The sequence below is a fragment of the Silene latifolia genome, chromosome 7 (genome assembly GCF_048544455.1).
Source record: "Silene latifolia isolate original U9 population chromosome 7, ASM4854445v1, whole genome shotgun sequence".
Classification (NCBI taxonomy): domain Eukaryota; kingdom Viridiplantae; phylum Streptophyta; class Magnoliopsida; order Caryophyllales; family Caryophyllaceae; genus Silene; species Silene latifolia.
The window spans coordinates 9,431,838-9,450,894 of record NC_133532.1 but is presented as its reverse complement, the minus strand read 5'-3'; the positions used below and the strand labels follow the sequence as shown (position 1 = coordinate 9,450,894).

Below are 19,057 nucleotides of genomic sequence, written 5' to 3'. Positions count from 1 at the left end.
ATCTGAACTTAACCCTATTGACCCGTTAGAAGTCTAATTGTAGAGATGTATGTGACCATCTATCTAATATATAAAAGCAAGTTACGTACCAAAACATGCTACTAACCATATGCATTGCTCGTAACTTTAAATTATCAAATAAAGTGATGAGAAACATAAAAAAATAAGTGAATTATTAATTTAAAGTTCATAAATAATAATACGGTGTACACTAAAAAATAAAATTTTATAAATATCGTGCATATATTGCACGGGATCTAAACTAGTTATTACAAACCGAGTAAACTATTAAACTAACAATAAGGCAATAGGACAATATTTCGCTTTTCTTTTCTTGCATGACCTTTGGACATCGGCACATCTTCATTTCTATGAAGTAGTGGGAAATTGGGAATCTAGACTACTTCATATTTGATATACTAATTGAAGGAATGAAGACCCTCATCATCATGTTCGTCAATGCTTGGGGAGTTTGCAAATTAATTTTCGGGGAAGTAGCAAATAGACCCTAAACGTTTGCTTGTATGTGCATTTTAGCCCCATGAGTTTTAGTAGGAGCAAATTAGCCCCATTAGTTACAAATTAGGTGCAATTCACTTTTAGATGGAAATTTTTTTTATATTTCATCTTAGAAATGCTATAAAATAACACAAATAATAAAAGTTAATATTTAACTGCACAAAACTCTAATAATGTAATTATTTTATGAATTAACCATTGAAACACCAAAAGTGCCCTTAAATATGGCCTTTGAGCGTCATTTTTCACCTTTCAATCCCCTGCCAACATCAATCTTTGCCTCTTCCCACCAATCCACCATATCATGACTACATTACTAACATTCAAGAGCCCAACTACGCCTCAAACATTAACAAACTCGTCTCTCTCAAATCACCGATAGCACAGAAACTATCAATCAAGATAGACAAAGTTTGATTATGGTGGTGCACATCATATTGTCGGTGTTTGTTGAAAGGATAAATTTTCACTATGTTTCCTTGTTTGACAGTGACGGCGATGCACTATTAAGGGGTAGGTTAAATAATGAGGTGAGGTGGAGATAAAATAAGCAAGTGACTGGTAGGATGAAGTGGAAGTAAGGTTGGTGCAATTGGTGAGGGACATTGAAAAGGGTAAATTGGGCATTTAAAAACTTCTTCAGTATGTGCAGCAGTGCAGTAGTATTATGTTGATTAAAACATATTAACTTAATTTTTACAGAATTTTTATATTGAAATATCACAAAAATTGAATAAAGAGGCGAAATGCACCTAAATAAAATGTTATGGGGCTAATTTGCTCTCATTAAAACCTATGGGGCTAATTTGCACATACAACCAAACGTTTGGGGGTTATTTGCTACTTTCCCGAATTAATTTTTATATATTGTTGTTTTAGTCGCTAGTATAAACTATAACGGTTTGAACAAAAAAACCCTAATTCAATTTACTCTTGATCTGTTGCCTCTTCTTTCCACACACTACCCTCTCCCCGAAGAGACGATTGATTAAAGATAAAAGATGAATAGTAAGAGTTGATTAAGTACGCCATTCTGGAATTTATGTAACGATCGTAGAAACGGGTAATATATCTAAACAAAATATTCATATAATCATCAAGATAAACAACAATGTCAAACACATCGAACAACTGATGTGTTCGATAACAAGAATCGTCAAATTAAAGAATGTTACTATCAAAGTAATCACTTGGAATTGGCAGGGCAATCGATGATAGTCAATTTCAATTAGTAGCTGTTAACGCGGTGGCAATTTGTCCTGATTTGGCCTTGGGTACCAGTGAGTGCCCCATACCGGGTGAGCTTGTTAACTGCCCCGGCAAATAAGGTGGCAAAGTCGCTGCTGGTTGCGAAATAATTAACAATAGCACGGGTACTTGGGTCTGATGCCAACCTTTGATCAATTTCAAGGATACCTTGTCCCATCTTTATCGCTTTGAAATACCCTGAGTCGAATCTCAACCCGCTTCCTGGAGTTTGGTCCGCGTAGACAAAGTTGTTTGAACCCTCACTTGGGCATGTCTTTTTTAGGAATGAGAGAGTGGTTGAGTTGATGCTCGGGTCGGGTAGTCCGGTTGATTTGAAGTTGTAGAGACGCGGTAGGAAGAACTTGCAATGTATGATTCCGACTGTGTGTCCTCCAGCTACAAACAATGCAAACATATATTTATATTTAGAGTAAATTAAAAATAACTAGCTTTTAAAATCCTATTTTTTAAAATTACTCCCTTGTATAATTTTTTTCTACAATTGCTTTCAAACTCCAACTTAGTTGACTTATTCGTATATTTTTGAACTTATTCTAGGTATGGTTGGTTCACTGCAAGAATTAATGACACAAGTGACTGTGGATGACGACCGATTTCAGTCGCCAAAAAAAATTGGCAACAAGTAGGGGTCGCAAACAGTTGGTCGTTTTTTCCTAACGGACGACCGATTTCAGTCGCCAATTTGGTGACTGATCTTAACGGTCACTAAAAGTAGTCGCTCATTTTGTTATTTCTTGTAGTGGTCGTATATGGTATTACATACCTAGGAGAAGCACGGTGTCGGCAGCACTTAATCCTCTTACGGCCATTTTACTGACAAATTCGCTAACCGGGATTGTAGGACCAGGAAGGTTGGCGCCGGTTGTAGCACTAGAGGTTGTAGCGTCTCTTCTTCCTGTTTCGACATTGTAATAAGTTCCGCCAGCCTGTACATACAAACATATGATTAATTCATATTTATATGATCATCTTAAGGATTATATATGAATGAGTTTAGTTTACGTACCAGGTAAACAGAATATCGAGTAGCAATAACCAAGATATCGGTACAAGAAACAAGTTTAGGACAAATTTTCTCCAAAGCACTCTTGCAAGCATCAATGATGTTGTATCCTCTCACGCTGAGGTTATTGTCTTGACTTTTTTCAGGTCCGTCCAATAAGAGTGACGCGTCACATCCCTTTCGAGGAAGTACAAACAAGTCTTTGTTAGTAATGAGTTACACTAGTAATTAATAATAGTACATAAATACTTGGTCATTAAAAAGAAGGATAAATATATATACCCCATAGGCATCATGGAAGAGCATCCTAAGAAGAGCAGCAGCAATGGTTTTATCCGTCGCATAAAAACCGCTCACAACCTTGTAGATTTCGGATTCAACATCGTAGGCACCACACTTATTCTTGTAAAATCCCACGCTCAACTGCGCATAAGATTGACTCACAAGGCTCATCAACATAACAGCAATGGCTAGAATCGCCATCGGAGAAGCAGAACTTGACTTAACCCTAGCCATATTTCCTTATAGAGCTAGCTAGCAAAAATGTTAAGGATGGAAAATGTTAATGTTTTTGTAGGTTTTGTTTTTATGAGATTAACACTAAAGGAGGTCTATATTTATATTGAAGCAAATAAGGCAATAAGCTGACCAAGTACAAAAATGAAGAATAACTTGAATGCATGATTTGTGGTATACAACAATGTCGTGCATTCAATATGATGAACATGGTCAAAATAATTCAAGTTGTAGTTTCTGCCGTGCCGTATATCCCGTAGTAGTGACGAGGGAGTATTTGATCGTCCTGTTTTGTGACTTGTCAAAATGTTTGACATGTTGGCCAATATCTACTATACTTAGAAGTTATAAGTTATACCTAGACATTGGCAAACGGGTCAACCATATGGTGTTTTGCAGTTTTGGTCTGATCATTTTGAGTAGGGACAATTTCGGGTTTACAACAGTTCAGGTTAAGTCAAGTCGAGTTCGGTCATTTTCAGTTCAACTATTATCAAGTTATTTGGACTGGATTAATACATTGGCTAGGTCGAGAGTGATCCACCAAACTCGGGGGTTGATGCATAGAAATCGTCTAGATAAAATCGTTCGGTAAAAAATCATTCTTGAAATTCAATTGATAAATGGGCCAAGAACGAGAAACTGCAAGACTCAACACGGCGTGGAACTGCGAATGGTGGTCCGTTTGACCACGGGACTAAACATCATTGTCATTTGTCAATGCCAACCTGTACGTCCATTAACAGCCAACTGCGCCTTGTAGGCGTTGTAGCGCTCAAGACTAGGAGTGGTTGGTAAACAACAGATTAATAAAATTTTAGCGTATTCAAGGTTTTTAGCATGTTTGACCCACCAATCTACTAACTTAAGTATTTGGTAAATTGCATATTGAAATAGTAATTGAAGATTGTGAAAAATGAATCTATCAACCATCTACCTATAGATACAACAATCTTTTAACAATTTAACCTAAACCCGCTGATTACCAAACACTTCTGCTAATTGAAATATTGTAATACCCGCCTTGTTTTAGGACCTGTTGACTGACCAATTAACCAAGGGAGACCCGTAGCAAGGGATATAGGAAAAGATAGGAGACCTACGTATATGTTTGCTCGACCTAGTAGAGGTTACTCGACCGAGTAGTGGGAACACTCGACCGAGTAGGGGTTACTCGGCCGAGTATGACTATACTCGACCGAATATCACGTCTGTTAACGCGTTATTATTAAATGCAAGATCGTAAACCTTATTTCATTTTTCGACGGTTCCTTTATCTTTCTAACCTTAATATCTCTCTCTCTCTCTCTCTCTCTCTCTCTCTCTCTCTCTCTCTCTCTCTATCACCCACCTTTCTAATCCTTCACTTAGCCTAGACACTAACCCAAGAAAGGGGGATGGTTCATGCTTGAAGTCATCGAGTCGGGTTGTCATCGTTGCCAACTTCGGTCCGCGTCTCAAGGTAAGTTTATGTTTCGTCGTTATCTTTCAGTAGGTTTATGGGGTAGTCTAGTAATAGGATATGGTTACCACTTGTAGGATTCACCTCGGAGTCTTGCTTGGCTATTTGTCGGATGCGCTTAATTTCATGGAATAACAAAGAGGTAGGGTTTCCCTACTCAGTTGATTGTATAATTGATTTAAGATGCGCTGTTGTGATTTAATTGATATGATTAATGTTGTTGATTGTTGTTGATTGATTATTGTTGGTTGATTGGAGTATGGAGTATTGGAGTTTAGATGGTTGATGATGTTTGCAAGGTGCGTCCTCGGCTGAGTGGAGTCATTTACGGGAGTGGCTTCATGTCCTTGATTCGCCTTTTGTGGAACCCACCACAAGAGGGGATGTGCACATTAATGAACATGGGTTATCGCTCGTGTGATAAGCGGGGCTTAGGTGGGCAAGGTTGCGGTCCCCCACTGGCTTAGTGTGTAGTCAGTTAGGAGATGTGATTGGGAGTTGGAGATTTATGATGGAACTGCTGGTTTATCTTTGTTGTATTTGCTTATCTTTATTATTCTGTGAACTGACTTCGTGTTGTGTTTTCAGAACGGTGGTGATTCATTCGGGGATGGTGAGCAGTTGCTTAGTAGGTACGGCTAGTCTTGATGCTTGCGGGACATGGAAGGGAATCGAGTCATCACACTATCGAAGTAGATATCGCCGTCATTCATGTCTAATAGTCCCTTCAGTTGTCTACGTTGTATCTTTCTCACTCTGTTTATTAATGTAACGTATAAAGCTATTTAATAAATGTTCTACTATTATTTATTTGATCTACTTACCTCGGAAAACCGAGATGGTAGCACCTTTATACACTGGGTGGTCCTTGGTAAGGCACCTTAGTGTATGGGGGTGTTACAAATATACTAGTCAAACCTGTCATTCAAAATCTGTTTGACCAATCTACTTATGCTAATATTTATCTGTTATGTACCAAACAGAGTCTTATCATCCGAACGATATATACTTATGAGTTATGACCATTAGTATGTAATTTATAGTTGCTGAAATTTGATTTTTATATTTGTTATAATCGCCTTTTAGTACGAAATTTACAAGATATGTACATATATATATTAATTTTTTTTTTGTGACAAGGGGACTTGTCGCTATTTTGGTGCGCATTGAAAACCCCCGTGTATGCGTGATAACTCGCAAACCACGTACCATAGATAAGTCATTCGGGATTAACAAGACTCGAAATCTAGAAGATATAATAACCTCAGGCCATAAACACCCCTTACTAAATTATTCTTAAGGAGGCTTAAAGCACTAGACACTAGTCATCCATCCTTCATACCAAAAATGTATGGAAAATGAGTAAGCGTCACCAGGTGGCGCCCAATCTCGGCGCTACCTTCTCACATGCAATAAGTGGGGGCCCCCATAATAAAGGGTATACTCATTAGTATTAAGTGGGGACCCCAATAATAAGGGGTGCATGAGAGAGGGTGGCGCCGAGATTGAGCGCCACCGGGTGGCGCCGTATCATTATCCAAAATGGGTATTATGGAAAATAATCAAAATATACTTCTTGCCGATTATTAGCCCTATGACTTACCAATATCCTTGAAATTGGTACAACTACATACTTTTGTAAAGACGTACGTATTTCCTCATATCCTCAAATGCATGGATAATTGGCTATATTATGAGCCAACATAACTTCATTGACAAACTCAAAACATCAAACATAACATATTACTCGATCATCACTACTACGAGACGGAAATCAACTTGAAATATTTTGACGACGCAAGTCATCACATACATAAATACATTGAATGGTATTTCTACTTAAACGAATGCACGACGTTGTCTATATCAGAAATCGTGCATTCAAGTTACTCTTACTTTTGTTCTAAGTCAGCTTCTTTGCTTTTTTATAAATATGGACCTGCTTTTGTGTTAATCTCATAAAAACAAAACATAAAAACAACATTAATCACTATTTTTCGATTTCTAACATTTTTGTTTTCTTTATAAGAAAATATGGCTAGGGTTAAGTCGAGTTCTTCTTCTCCTATGGCGATTTTAGCCATTGCTGTTATGTTTATGAGCCTTGTGAGTCAATCTTATGCGCAGTTGAGCGTCGGATTTTACAAGAATAAATGTGGTGCCTATGATGTTGAATCCGAAATCTACAAGGTTGTTAGCGGGTTTTATGCTACGGATAAAACCATTGTTGCTGCTCTTCTTAGGATGCTTTTCCATGATGCCTATGGGGTATATATTTATCCTTCTTTTTTGCATGTATTATTTATGTAATATTTTTAATTATAATTAATTACTAACAAAGACTTGTTGGTTCATCTTCAAAAGGGATGTGACGCGTCTCTCTTATTAGACGGACCTGAAAAAAGTCAAGACAATAACTTAAGCGTGAGAGGATACAACATCATTGATGCTTGCAAGAGTGCTTTGGAGAAAGTTTGTCCTAAACTTGTTTCTTGTACCGATATCTTGGTTATTGCTACTCGATATTCTGTTTACCTGGTACAGAAACTAAACTACATATATAATCTATAATCCTTAAGATGATAATACAAGTATGGATTCGTCATATTATAATATGTTTGCGTGTACAGGCAGGCGGAACTTATTACAATGTCGAAACAGGAAGAAGAGACGCTACAACCTCTAGTGCTACAACCGGTGCCAACCTTCCGGGACCTACAATCCCAGTTAGCGAATTTGTCAACAAAATGGCAGCAAGAGGATTAAGCGCTGCTGACACCGTACTTCTCCTAGGTACGTATTTACGTCGTAATACCATATACGACCACCCGTCGAACAAAATCTATCAATGATTAAATATTCGTTTTCATTGTTTGTAGCTGGAGGTCACACTGTCGGAATCATACATTGCAAGTTCTTCCTAGCCCGTCTCTACAACTTCAAGTCCACCGGACTACCCGACCCAAGCATCAACACAACCACTCTCTCTTTCCTAAAAAAGACATGCCCAAGTGGAGGTTCAAACAACTTCGTCTATGCTGACCAAACCCCAGGAAGCGGGTTGAGATTCGACTCAGGGTTTTTCAAAGCGATAAAGATGGGACAAGGTATCCTTGAAATTGATCAAAGGTTGGCATCGGACCCCAGTACTCGTGCTATAGTTAATTATTTCGCAACCAGTAGCGACTTCGCCACCTTATTTGCCGGCGCTGTCAACAAGCTCACCAGGTATGGGGCACTCACTGGTACCCAAGGCCAAATCAGGACGAATTGCCACCGCGTTAACAGCTACTAATTGATATCGTCGATCGTCGATCAATTGCATTGTCAATTCGAACATTGCTGAATTTATACGGGAATTATTCTTCAAATTTTCAATTGTATTTGAGATTTTTATTTCACTGTTGTTAGTTTGTTACAATCAAACTCGTCAATTTTAATTGTTAATTCACTTCCGTCTCGGTTTAACTCAGATTGAGTCGGATTTCGAGTAATATTAAGGTTACTGATATCGGATTTTCGATTGGTTATATATAAATTTAGATATTTTTGATCATTTTTCGGGCTCAGGTTTATTTTGTCGGGTCTAATTCCCGGTGATGCTCAAATTGAGTATTAACTGGTGGCGCCCTCTAAGTTTAGTTTTGTACCCGTGAAATTCAAGGGCATCTATGTGTAGTTATATGTTGAACGACAATGTATAATTTTGTCTAGAAATGTACTCCCTCCGTCCCGGTCATTTGTTGTCTTTTTCCATTTTGGGTGTTTCAGTCATTTGTTGTCCTTTCTATTTTAGGAATGCATTTGATGAACAATTTGATCATTCATACTCAATGTGGTCCACATATCATTTAGTAATTGGCTCTCTCCTCTTTTCTTAGTTTTTGTGTCAAAACCAAAGGACAACAAATAAATGATCGGGAAGGAGAGAGTATTATTTTATTTTTATCTTTACTTCTACTGTTTTGCACTGCGTGAAATGACTATTATGCCTGTCTGTTGCTTTAGACTCTGTTTGGTCCATTTTGGATCTTTCTAGTTTTGTGTCTTTGGTTCGCGTTGACAATCTGCATTTGTGGTAGATGCTTTCATTTCATGATACGTGCATTAATAATAAATAACTTATTGCTAAACTACTAAACTTGTGTAATATATCAATCATGATAAGTTTGAATAATATATCAATCAATCTAGGTTTAAGACATGTGTAAATCATCAGATTAATCATCTACGAGTTATTATTAAATGACAAGTAGACCTTTTATTTTGACACTATTGGAGTTGGTTAATAATTCAGTTACAAGTCAAACATAGTTGACCATTGGTAGTCTCTTGTATATAATAGATATATTTATGTTGTGTGTAATAACTCATTCATTCTAATAAAAATCTCACAGTTTATTTACTTTGCTTTTCTCTCACTAAACTTCCTTCATCTTCTCGAAGCTTTCATTATTTCATCTTTGGCGGTCTATACAAATCTTCATGGTATCAGAGCAGGAAACTGCTTCTGATCGCCATTGATTTCCGTCGATTATCTTTTTCCGCAAATTACTTCATCATTCATTTTCTTCTTCGCGATCGTTTCATTCTCAAAATCGTCGATTTCTTTTTACCTAATTTGTAGTTTTCTCCTAAATTATCATCAAAATGCCTTCAATTTTATTGATTCTCCATCAATTCATCATCTCTACCTAATTTCTTCGTTTTACCCCAAATTTTATCGACTAACCCCTAATTTTGTCGATTTTCCCCAATTTTGCCCTAATTTTCTCGACGTTTCATTCAATTCATCAATGGCGCCTACTGAGATTACTCCTGAAAGTCCGATTTTTCTTCACACATCTGATTCTCCTAGTTTGAAGATTGTTTCTCAACCGTTCGATGGAAAAGGTTTCAGCAGTTGTCACACTTCTCCTCCTCACAATTCACCAAACACAACTATTCCTTCCTCTAATCCTGCCCCTTTGAGACATTCCACCAGAATTTATAAAACCCCTTCCTACCTTGCTGATTATCAGTGTTCTCTCCCAACTTCTCCTAAACCTGGAAGAGACAAATTTGCACCTAGAGCCATTCCCTCTGTCTTCCTTGGTTATCTTTTTGCTAAGAAAGCTTACAAGTTACTCAATCTTGAAAATCATTCTGTGTTTGTCTCTAGAGATGTTATCTTTCATGAGCATATATTTCCTTACATAAAGGAAATTGTACATCCTTTCTTACCCCTGCCCATTCCTAATGAACCTGACCTTGACACTTTCCCTTCAATATCTCCTTCTACTCACACTTCCCCTCCTCACAATTCACCAAACACAACTATTCCTTCCTCTAATCCTGCCCCTTTGAGGCACTCCACCAGAATTTCTAAAACCCCTTCTTACCTTGCTGATTATCAGTGTTCTCTCCCAACTTCTCTTTGTTCACACACTCTCACCTCTTTTTGTTCTTCCTTTCCTTCATCTTTTTCTCCTGTTTGCTGCATAATTCCCACAAACTCTTATTTGAATGCCTGTCCACTGCTTCCTATTCAAGATCCCTTAAATTACGAACAAGCAGTAGTTTTTCCTGAGTGGCAAGCGGTCATTGCTGCTGAATTTTCAGCTTTAGAGGCTAACAATACTTGGAGTTTAGTTCCTCTTCCTCCTGGTCATAAATCCATCAGTTGTAAATGGGTGTTCAAAGTTAAACATAAGTCTGATGGGAGCATTGAGAGGTATAAAGCTCGTTTAGTGGTCAAGGGATACACTCAGAGAGAGGGCATAGATTTCCATAAAACTTTTTCTCCTGTGGTCAAAATGACTACTATCAGGTGTCTAGTTAGTGTTGCTGTTAAGAAACGTTGGTCATTGTTTCAATTGGATGTGAACAATGCCTTTTTGCATGGTGACTTGGATGAAGATGTCTATATGAAGTCCCCTCCTGGTTTAACTATTTCAGATCCAACACTAGTTTGCAAGTTACATAAATCACTATATGGTTTAAAACAAGCTTCTAGGCAATGGTATGCAAAATTTAGTATTGCTTTGAAATCCAGGGGTTATTCTCAGTCCCTCAATGATTATTCTCTCTTTACAAAGATCAATGACTGCTCCAAGGTTATTTACATGCTGTCTATGTGGATGACATTTTAATAACTGGTGATGACCTTCATGAAATAAGTTCTCTGAAGTCATTTCTGAATGATATTTTTAAGATCAAGGATTTGGGCCATTTACATTACTTCTTGGATTTAGAGTTTACTTCTATTTCTACTGGTATGGCTGTAACACAACACAATTTTATTCTTGATTTACTCAAAGAATTTGATTGTACAAGCATTCGATCAGCTACTAGTCCTCTGGATCCTTCTGACAAACTTGGAGTTGGTGAAGGAGATCATCTCTCTGATGCTTCCTTGTATAGAAAGCTAATAGGGAAGCTCAACTTTTTAACCCACACCCGGCCTGACATATGTTTTGCAGTTCAGCAATTAAGCCAATACATGTCGGATCCCCGTATTCCTCATTGGAGAGCTGCCCTCTATGTCCTTAAATACTTGTCATTAACTTCTTCTCAAGGCATCCTTCTCAACAATAATGCTTCTTTTACCCTACAAAGCTATTGTGATGCAGATTGGGCTGCTTGTCCCAACAGTAGGAGATCTGTTAGCGGGTATGTCATTCTTCTTGGTGGAATCTTGATATCATGGAAGTCTAAAAAGCAACACATGGTTTCCCTTTCCTCTGCAGAGGCAGAATATAGATCCCTTAGCAGACTTACTACAGAGATTGCTTGGCTCACTCGTTTGTTGACTGAGCTTGATGTTCCAGACTTGCTCCATGTTCCCGTTCATTGTGATAGCCAGGCAGCTATTCACATTGCTAGGAACCCTGTATTCCATGAGAGGACGAAACATATTGACATTAATTGCCATTTTTTCCGAGAGTAACTTGTTGGAGGTCTTATCAGCTTGTCTTACATTCCTTCTTTATCTCAGCCTACTGATCTCTTGACAAAATCTCTTTCTGGTCCTCAGCATCATGTCCTAAGCAACAAGTTGGGTTTGTTTTCAACACCCTCCAACTTGAGGGGGGCCGTTGAAGTTGGTTAATAATTCAGTTACAAGTCAAACATAGTTGACCACCATTGGTAGTCTCTTGTATATAATAGATATATTTATGCTGTGTGTAATAACTCTTTCATTCTAATAAAAATCTCATAGTTTATTTACTTTGATTTTCTTTCACTAAACTTCCCTTCACGAAGCTTTCATTAATTCATCCATGGCGGTCTATACAAATCTTCAGACACAAAGACTAAAGAAAGGGGATGAAGGAGGTCAATTATTAGATGACACGTGAAGTGTGTATGATTAAATTGCCGCATTAATGATATTTCTATAACAGTAGAAATGTAGACAATTGAGTAAAACATTCTAAAATAAAATAGGTAAATAAATGACCCGAACAAATAGAGTAATTAAATAAATAATCGGGATGGAGAGTGTAAGTTACAGATCGACTATCTACGTCATCGATTATATTGTTATAAGCCATGCAAATAAACTAGCATCACTCGAAATACAAGTCATATTGTTTGCTTTTGAAGGTATGATAATGATGTGTACAATTCTATGAGAGGGGTGATAACTGATAAGCTATCTACAAGGTTTTAATTAATTTGAGCTATCTATATGGTTATCCTTTGTCATGAAATTAACACCACCACCATATATAGATTGAAATGTAATAAATCAATCGATAAGTCTATTATGCACGCATGCATGCATCCACGCACAAATTTGGTTAGACTACCTCAATGTGTACAATTTTAGGATAGTGGACCGGATTGAGTATGGAGTTTCAAATTGCTCATCAAAGGAATTTCTAAATTAGAAAATTAAGCAACTGACTAAGATATCCCAAAATGAGATAGGTAAACAAATGACCGGGACAATAGGAGTAGTCGATAAGTCTATTATGCATGCAAGCACGGACATGGAATTTTTGATATTGTCACATTGAAATGGAATTTGAAAGATAATGTTTTCATTTAGAAGATCGAGATTATTTTGTCTGTCTCAATCATTTGATTAAAAAATCCTTACAAAAGATTAAAAAGGTAAACAAATGACCGGGACCAAAAGAAGTAACGAAAGTAATAGTGATATGAGTAGCAGTCTCGTGGAAACTTTATTTATAAATAAAGAACGTCTTATATATCTGGTTATGACATTCACATTTTTATTTCGAAACTAGCGATGAATTAATTGTTATGTAAATTATTACGGTTTGCATAGTACTTCCTCCATTTTTATTTGATGTTCCCATTTGCAAATGGCTCAACAACCAAGGAGAGTTGATTAGCATGAATAATTAGGCAAAAAGCAGATTTTTAAACAAGTGGGTAAGAATTAAACAAAATCACTAATTTGCATTGGAAGTAGGAAATTGATAAAAAAGCTGGAAAGGAAGTACAACATTACTCTTCCCGGTTTTTTACAAAAAAGGGGGGAAAATTTTCACATGAAATTTTAAAGTTCCCACCAAATTACATCCCATCACTAAAATTAGGTTACAAATAGGCAAAAAGCTTACACTAAACTGATTGCCATTACATTTCTCAAAACACAAACCAAATTACACCCCAAATATTTTACACAACTCAAAAACAGTAAACCAAAAACTGAAATTACACACTTCAAGACTACTTTTACAATGAAAAAACCAAATTTGACAGACGGTGAGAGGCATAGAATCGTGTGCCTTCTGTTTGAGAGCTGCAAAAACAATAATGAAGTTTCTGCCATGTTCAATGTGTCAAGGAGATGTATTCACAAAATCTGGACAGCAGCTAAAAACCAGAGGCAGGGGCATGTTCCTATTAATGTGAGGAGTAAAATAAAAGGAAAGAAGGGAAAAGAAAGAATACCTTGTCCAATTCAGGCTATCATGGCACTTGATGTCGAAAAGAGAACAACACTGAAGAGACTAGGCAAGGCAATAGGACATGCCCCATCAACATGTCATAGATAGGTAAAAGAAGGTCTTATAAAGTCTCATACAAATTCAATACATCCAACATTGAGTAATGAGCATAAAATCATCAGGTTGCATTTTGTCATTGGTAAATTGGTGTTTGATAGGATATTGAGGTGTGTCATGTTCAAGGATATGAGCCATATCATTCATATTGATGAAAAGTGGTTTTATATGACCAATCCAAAGTGTCGATACTACATTGGCAGCAATGAGCTCTTCCTTACAGAAGTTGTAAAAGCAAGAGGTACATAACAAAGATAATGTTCTTAGCTGCTGTTTCAAGGCCAACATACAAAGAGAATGGAGAAGTTTTGTTTGATGGAAAGTTGGGTATATGGCCCTTTACTTACCAAGAACCAGCAAAAAAAAAGAGCAAGAATAGGACAGCTGGAACAATAGTCACAAAACCAATTGAATCTATCACAAAGAAGGTGACAAAAGAAGCTTTAATCAACTTAGTGATACCAACCATTAAACAAAAATGGCCAGCATCTGCATCAAAGGATATAAGCATACAATAAGATAATGCCAAGCCTCATATAAGTGGGAAAGATAAAGAATTCAAAGAAGCAGCCACTTCAGATGGTTTCAACATCATTTTAGAACAACAACCAGCAAACTCTCCAGATTTAAACATATTGGATTTAGGTTTCTTTAGATCCGTTCAATTTTTACAAGATGAAAATCCAGCTAAGACAGTTGAACAATTAGGGAATAATGTGACTCAAGCATATGAAGATGAAACTTTTGAAACTTTAGATAATGTTTGGCTAAGATTGCAAGCTTGTATGGTTGAAATAATGCAAAAAAGGGGGCACAATAACTACCCACTACCACACTTGGCAAAAGCTGTACAAAGGAGGCAAGGGACACTTCCAAGAGATTTACAAGTAAATGAAGATTTAGTGAAGGAATGCATTCAATTCTTAATTACATGTGGTATGATTGGTGAATTGGATCAACTCATGTTAGACCTAGGTATCCAAGTCCCCTTTTGAACAACCAAGAAGCTTGTTTGTTTGACAAACTATCATAAAGGCTGATTTTGACATGATAGTTTGCCAAAATCAAACATCACAAAGTGAAGGTTGTTTTATTTTATTTAGTTCATGAAATTTGTAAGACTCCATTTTGTAAGACTTTATTTTGTGTTATGAAGTATGTATGCAATGAACTTGGAAATGGAAAAAAATGTCATTGAACTTTACTCTCAGCATCACAAAGTAAATGCAAAACTAAATGCAGATAAATCAAACATCAGACTCTAAATGAATGCAAGAAGGTTACTCTCAGCAAGCACATTTTCCTCATTGAGTAACTTGATCACATATAGGTGCCTCATCAAGAAATTACATGGAAACTCAGAAAATGCAAAAAGAGTGTCTCAACATGATAAGACCCTTGGTGGCATCAAATATGGATCAATAACAATATACACCTATGAACAAGGGCACTTCAACATGGGATACATGGAGCACTCTGTTTAGGAGTATATGTGTATTGTCCTTATAAGTCAGGCAACAACAATATTTAACCTCTCAGTCAAGTAAACACCTTCACTGAGGTTAAATATGACAGCAACAAAGACAAGTAAAACATGACTTTTTATGTTTAGTGATGACAAAGAAGGTTACTCTCAGCAAGAAATTGTGCCTCATGGAGTAACATGAAAACATATAAGTGCCTCATCAGGAGGAAACAAAACATGGAAACTCAACAAAATTAGAGAGTATCTCAACATGTAAATCCTCTTGGTGGCAGCAAATATAGAGCAGTAACCTTAAAAGTTCACCACCACATACAGAAATGTCATGTTTAAAGCCAAATGCAGCATACAGAAATCTCAACACCACATACAGAATATCTCAACACCACATACAGAAATCTCAACACCACATACAGAATATCCTGCATCAGAAAATCCAGCATCACCAACAGAGTTAAGACTCGGGTTTTTTATTAGGACACTCATATTTCGCAGGGACACTCATATTTTTATTAGGACACTCAGAAAATCCTGCATCAGAAAATCCAGCATCACAAAACAGACAGAATCCAGCATCAAGTTACGAAAGACTTGTTCATCTACCTCATACAGTCATACCCCAGGTCATTCTCAACAAACAGCAAGCATATTATCAAGAGTGGCTAACAGAACCAAATACCCAACAAATCCGTAAATGGACATCAATTAAAAAAAGAGTTTAAGAGATAAACCTCCTTAAGCAAAGTTGTATTTCTCACAAAATTTCTTGAATTTCTTTGATTGTGGTGACAAATCAACATCATCAACGACTTTCCTTGGGAGAAATTCATGAGTACCTTCAAAATAAAAAGAGAAAACAATACGGTTAAATAAGATGAAATTTTTTTACAAAGACAAAATAAGGAAAAATGGATTAAGAGAAAACAAAACAGAACACAATAAAAACACGAGTATAAGAATTAACCTTTATTTTCATCCTCTTTTTTTCGCAGCTTTTTTACGACTTTCCGACAATACGCATTGAACTTCTTAGTAGTTGGTGACAAATCACCAGATCTACCACTTTTTAGAAAAATCCCACCTTAATCAAAACATGGATTAAAATCATCAACATTTTTATCAACTTTCTCCCTATAATCAGGGACATCGTCAATAACGGAATCAGGAACAACGGTATTTGACTCAACACAAAACGCAGAAGTAGCCTCAGTATCATCGTCAACATCGGAATCAAGAAGTGACCATAACCGGAGTATGTATCAGGTGCAACATGCCCAACACCGGGTATAAATAAGAGATGATCAAGAGATTCATGGTAAGATGGTGGTTTCATCGAAGAGGATTGAGATTCACAACGAATATGGGGCTTCTTTAATGACATAATCGCAAAATAAGAAAACCAAGGTTGATGTTTTGATGGATTAGATGATGAATAATGAAGAAAAGGAGAGTATGTAATGTAGATCTAGAGAGAGTGGTAGACAGAAGAAGGAGAAAAGGAAACAGCGGAGAAGGAGATGTTAGTTCTAGAGTTTTATTTTGGAAAACTCTAGAAATATGGAGAGACGGTTGAAAATAAATGAGGGAGTAAATGAAGAACATGAGTATTGGTGGGAAATTTGGTGGGAAATAAAGAAAATGGAGGGAGTAATTAGACCAAATAGGTTAGTGTGTAATGTAGATTAGATGAGTTAAACAATGGTATTTAGTGTAAATATGTTGATGAATCAAGGACCATTTGGTCATTTTTAGGCCCAAAAAGAGAAACAAATGAAATGGGAACATTATAGTGGGATGGCCCAAAAAGAAAAATGGGAACATTAAAGGAGAATAGAGGAAGTACATATTTTAGACTGCACGTTATAAGAGAGAATAATTGGAATACACAAATGATGCCTCATTAGTTTAGAAACAAATAGGGCCCAATTGGGATTTAGTGGCCCACTACAGTACTTCAATAAACAAAACCCTAGACCAACAAAGAGTTACTCCTATATAAAACGGCAACAAATTGAGATTTCCATCATCACAAATCTCATCACACAAGGAAAAAGAAAAAAGGAAAACAAAAAATGGCGGTGGTTTCGAGTGAAGAGGTGAGGAAATTCATGAAATTGAGGGAAGAAATCAAATTAAGGGAGGTTGATTTGGAGAGTATTTCGAATTTTTTGGCAAATTGAGGTTCTTTTACAAATTATTTTGCGATTTGGAGTCAATTTCAAACTAATTTGGACCAAGGGGTCCACGTCATCACTTGTATTTTTTTTCGTGTTTTTATATGAAGTCGCTAAGATAGTTAACGGCTTTGGTCTCTTATTTTTCAAAACATACTACAAGTATTAGAAAACGTAAAAGGATAAGCCGTTAATATCCATATTGAATTTTGGGTAAATTGATAAAAACTACCAACTTTAGTCATTTTTTTTCATAATCAATACCAACATAATCAATAATTAGTAATCACTACCAAAATATTAACTTTTTTCTACGATTGATATCAAAACACTTTCTTACCCTAATTTTTTTCGTACTTTAAAGGTGTTTTCATTTAAGAGAGGTATTTTGGAAGTGGGTGAATGGAGATTTATACTTGAATGATGGCTTTTTGGACTTTTTCAAATAGGTTGAGATTAGATTTTCAGGCGACTTAGTACCGATAATAGAAAAAAGTTAATATTTTGGTATTGATTACTAATTATTAATTATGTTAGTATTGATTATGAAAAGGGTCCTTATATTGGTAATATTTATCAATTAACCCTTAAATTTTTTATATTGATAATTTTTCAAATATAATTTTTTCTTAATTGGTTTGTAGAAGATCATTTTTTCTTTCATTTCTCAGTGCACATATTTTATTTAATCAATCTTTTAATCTAATTGTCGTTTTTTTCACTCCTAAAAATAATTTTCCCAAACTTTTTTTCTCACTAAGTTAAATTTTATATCAAATTCAAATTTTTTTATAAATATCTTACAAATAAAATTGTAAATCAAATTTTGAATGAACCAATTTGACATTATGTTAATTGTAGATTTATCAAAGATATATGATAAATAACTTATTTATTTAAATTTATATGCTATGTTTTAAAATGTGATACGATCATTTAAGGTTGTTATTCAAGATTATAATATTGTTTAATTAAAAAATTAAAAGAAATTCACGGCTCTAATAAACAGAATTATATATTAAAACAAATTTATTAAGTAAGAAATGTTTTGAAAAACCTTCCTAACGTAATTGTGATTTCTAAAAGAATAAAAAAAATTAGATGATAAACTTCTCTTTGATTGCATATAAGTTTATAAAATTTTAAAATCTTATTAAATAAATAAAAAAATATTAATTAAATTAATCAAAGTGTTTGCAAAATTTTATATTTAAATGCACTTTCATATTATTTATATTTGATTAATTTTTTTTTAATTTTAAGTTAGCCTTAACATGAAAATATCTTAATTTAAGTAGGAAAAGATACTCGCCATAGGAGTTTGTTAGTTCGTGGCTAAAAAGTTTTTTGCTACGGAACAATTCGTGGCTAATTAAAATTTCGTCACGGGTGTGACATAGTTCGTGGCTAAAATGATTATTTGCCACGGGTGTAGCCTATTTCGTGGGGCAAGTGACTTTTTGCCACGGGAAAAGTTATCCCGTGGCATAATTTTTTTTCCAAAATAATAAATACATTTTGATCGTGGCTAAGCAGAATTTAGCCACGAATTATAAATTCCCGTGGCATAATTCGTGGCGCAAGTGACAATTTGGTGTAGTGCAAAGA

The 19,057-nt window shown here is 35.8% G+C and overlaps 2 protein-coding genes across 2 annotated transcripts; one reads left to right on the top strand and one right to left on the bottom strand.

Annotated features, from left to right (window-relative positions):
- Positions 1–1,747: 1,747 nt before the first annotated feature.
- On the bottom strand, positions 1,748–3,307 carry LOC141589684 (peroxidase 57-like). The gene is made up of 4 exons (XM_074410315.1): positions 3,074–3,307; positions 2,795–2,968; positions 2,552–2,714; positions 1,748–2,163 (listed from the first exon to the last, which is right to left on the bottom strand). The coding sequence occupies exons 1-4, from the start codon at positions 3,305–3,307 to the stop codon at positions 1,748–1,750; spliced, it is 987 nt and encodes a 328-aa protein (XP_074266416.1).
- A 3,496-nt stretch (positions 3,308–6,803) lies between these two features.
- LOC141589683 (peroxidase 57-like) lies at positions 6,804–8,064 on the top strand. The gene is made up of 4 exons (XM_074410314.1): positions 6,804–7,037; positions 7,134–7,307; positions 7,400–7,562; positions 7,649–8,064. The coding sequence occupies exons 1-4, from the start codon at positions 6,804–6,806 to the stop codon at positions 8,062–8,064; spliced, it is 987 nt and encodes a 328-aa protein (XP_074266415.1).
- The last annotated feature ends 10,993 nt before the right edge of the window (positions 8,065–19,057 follow it).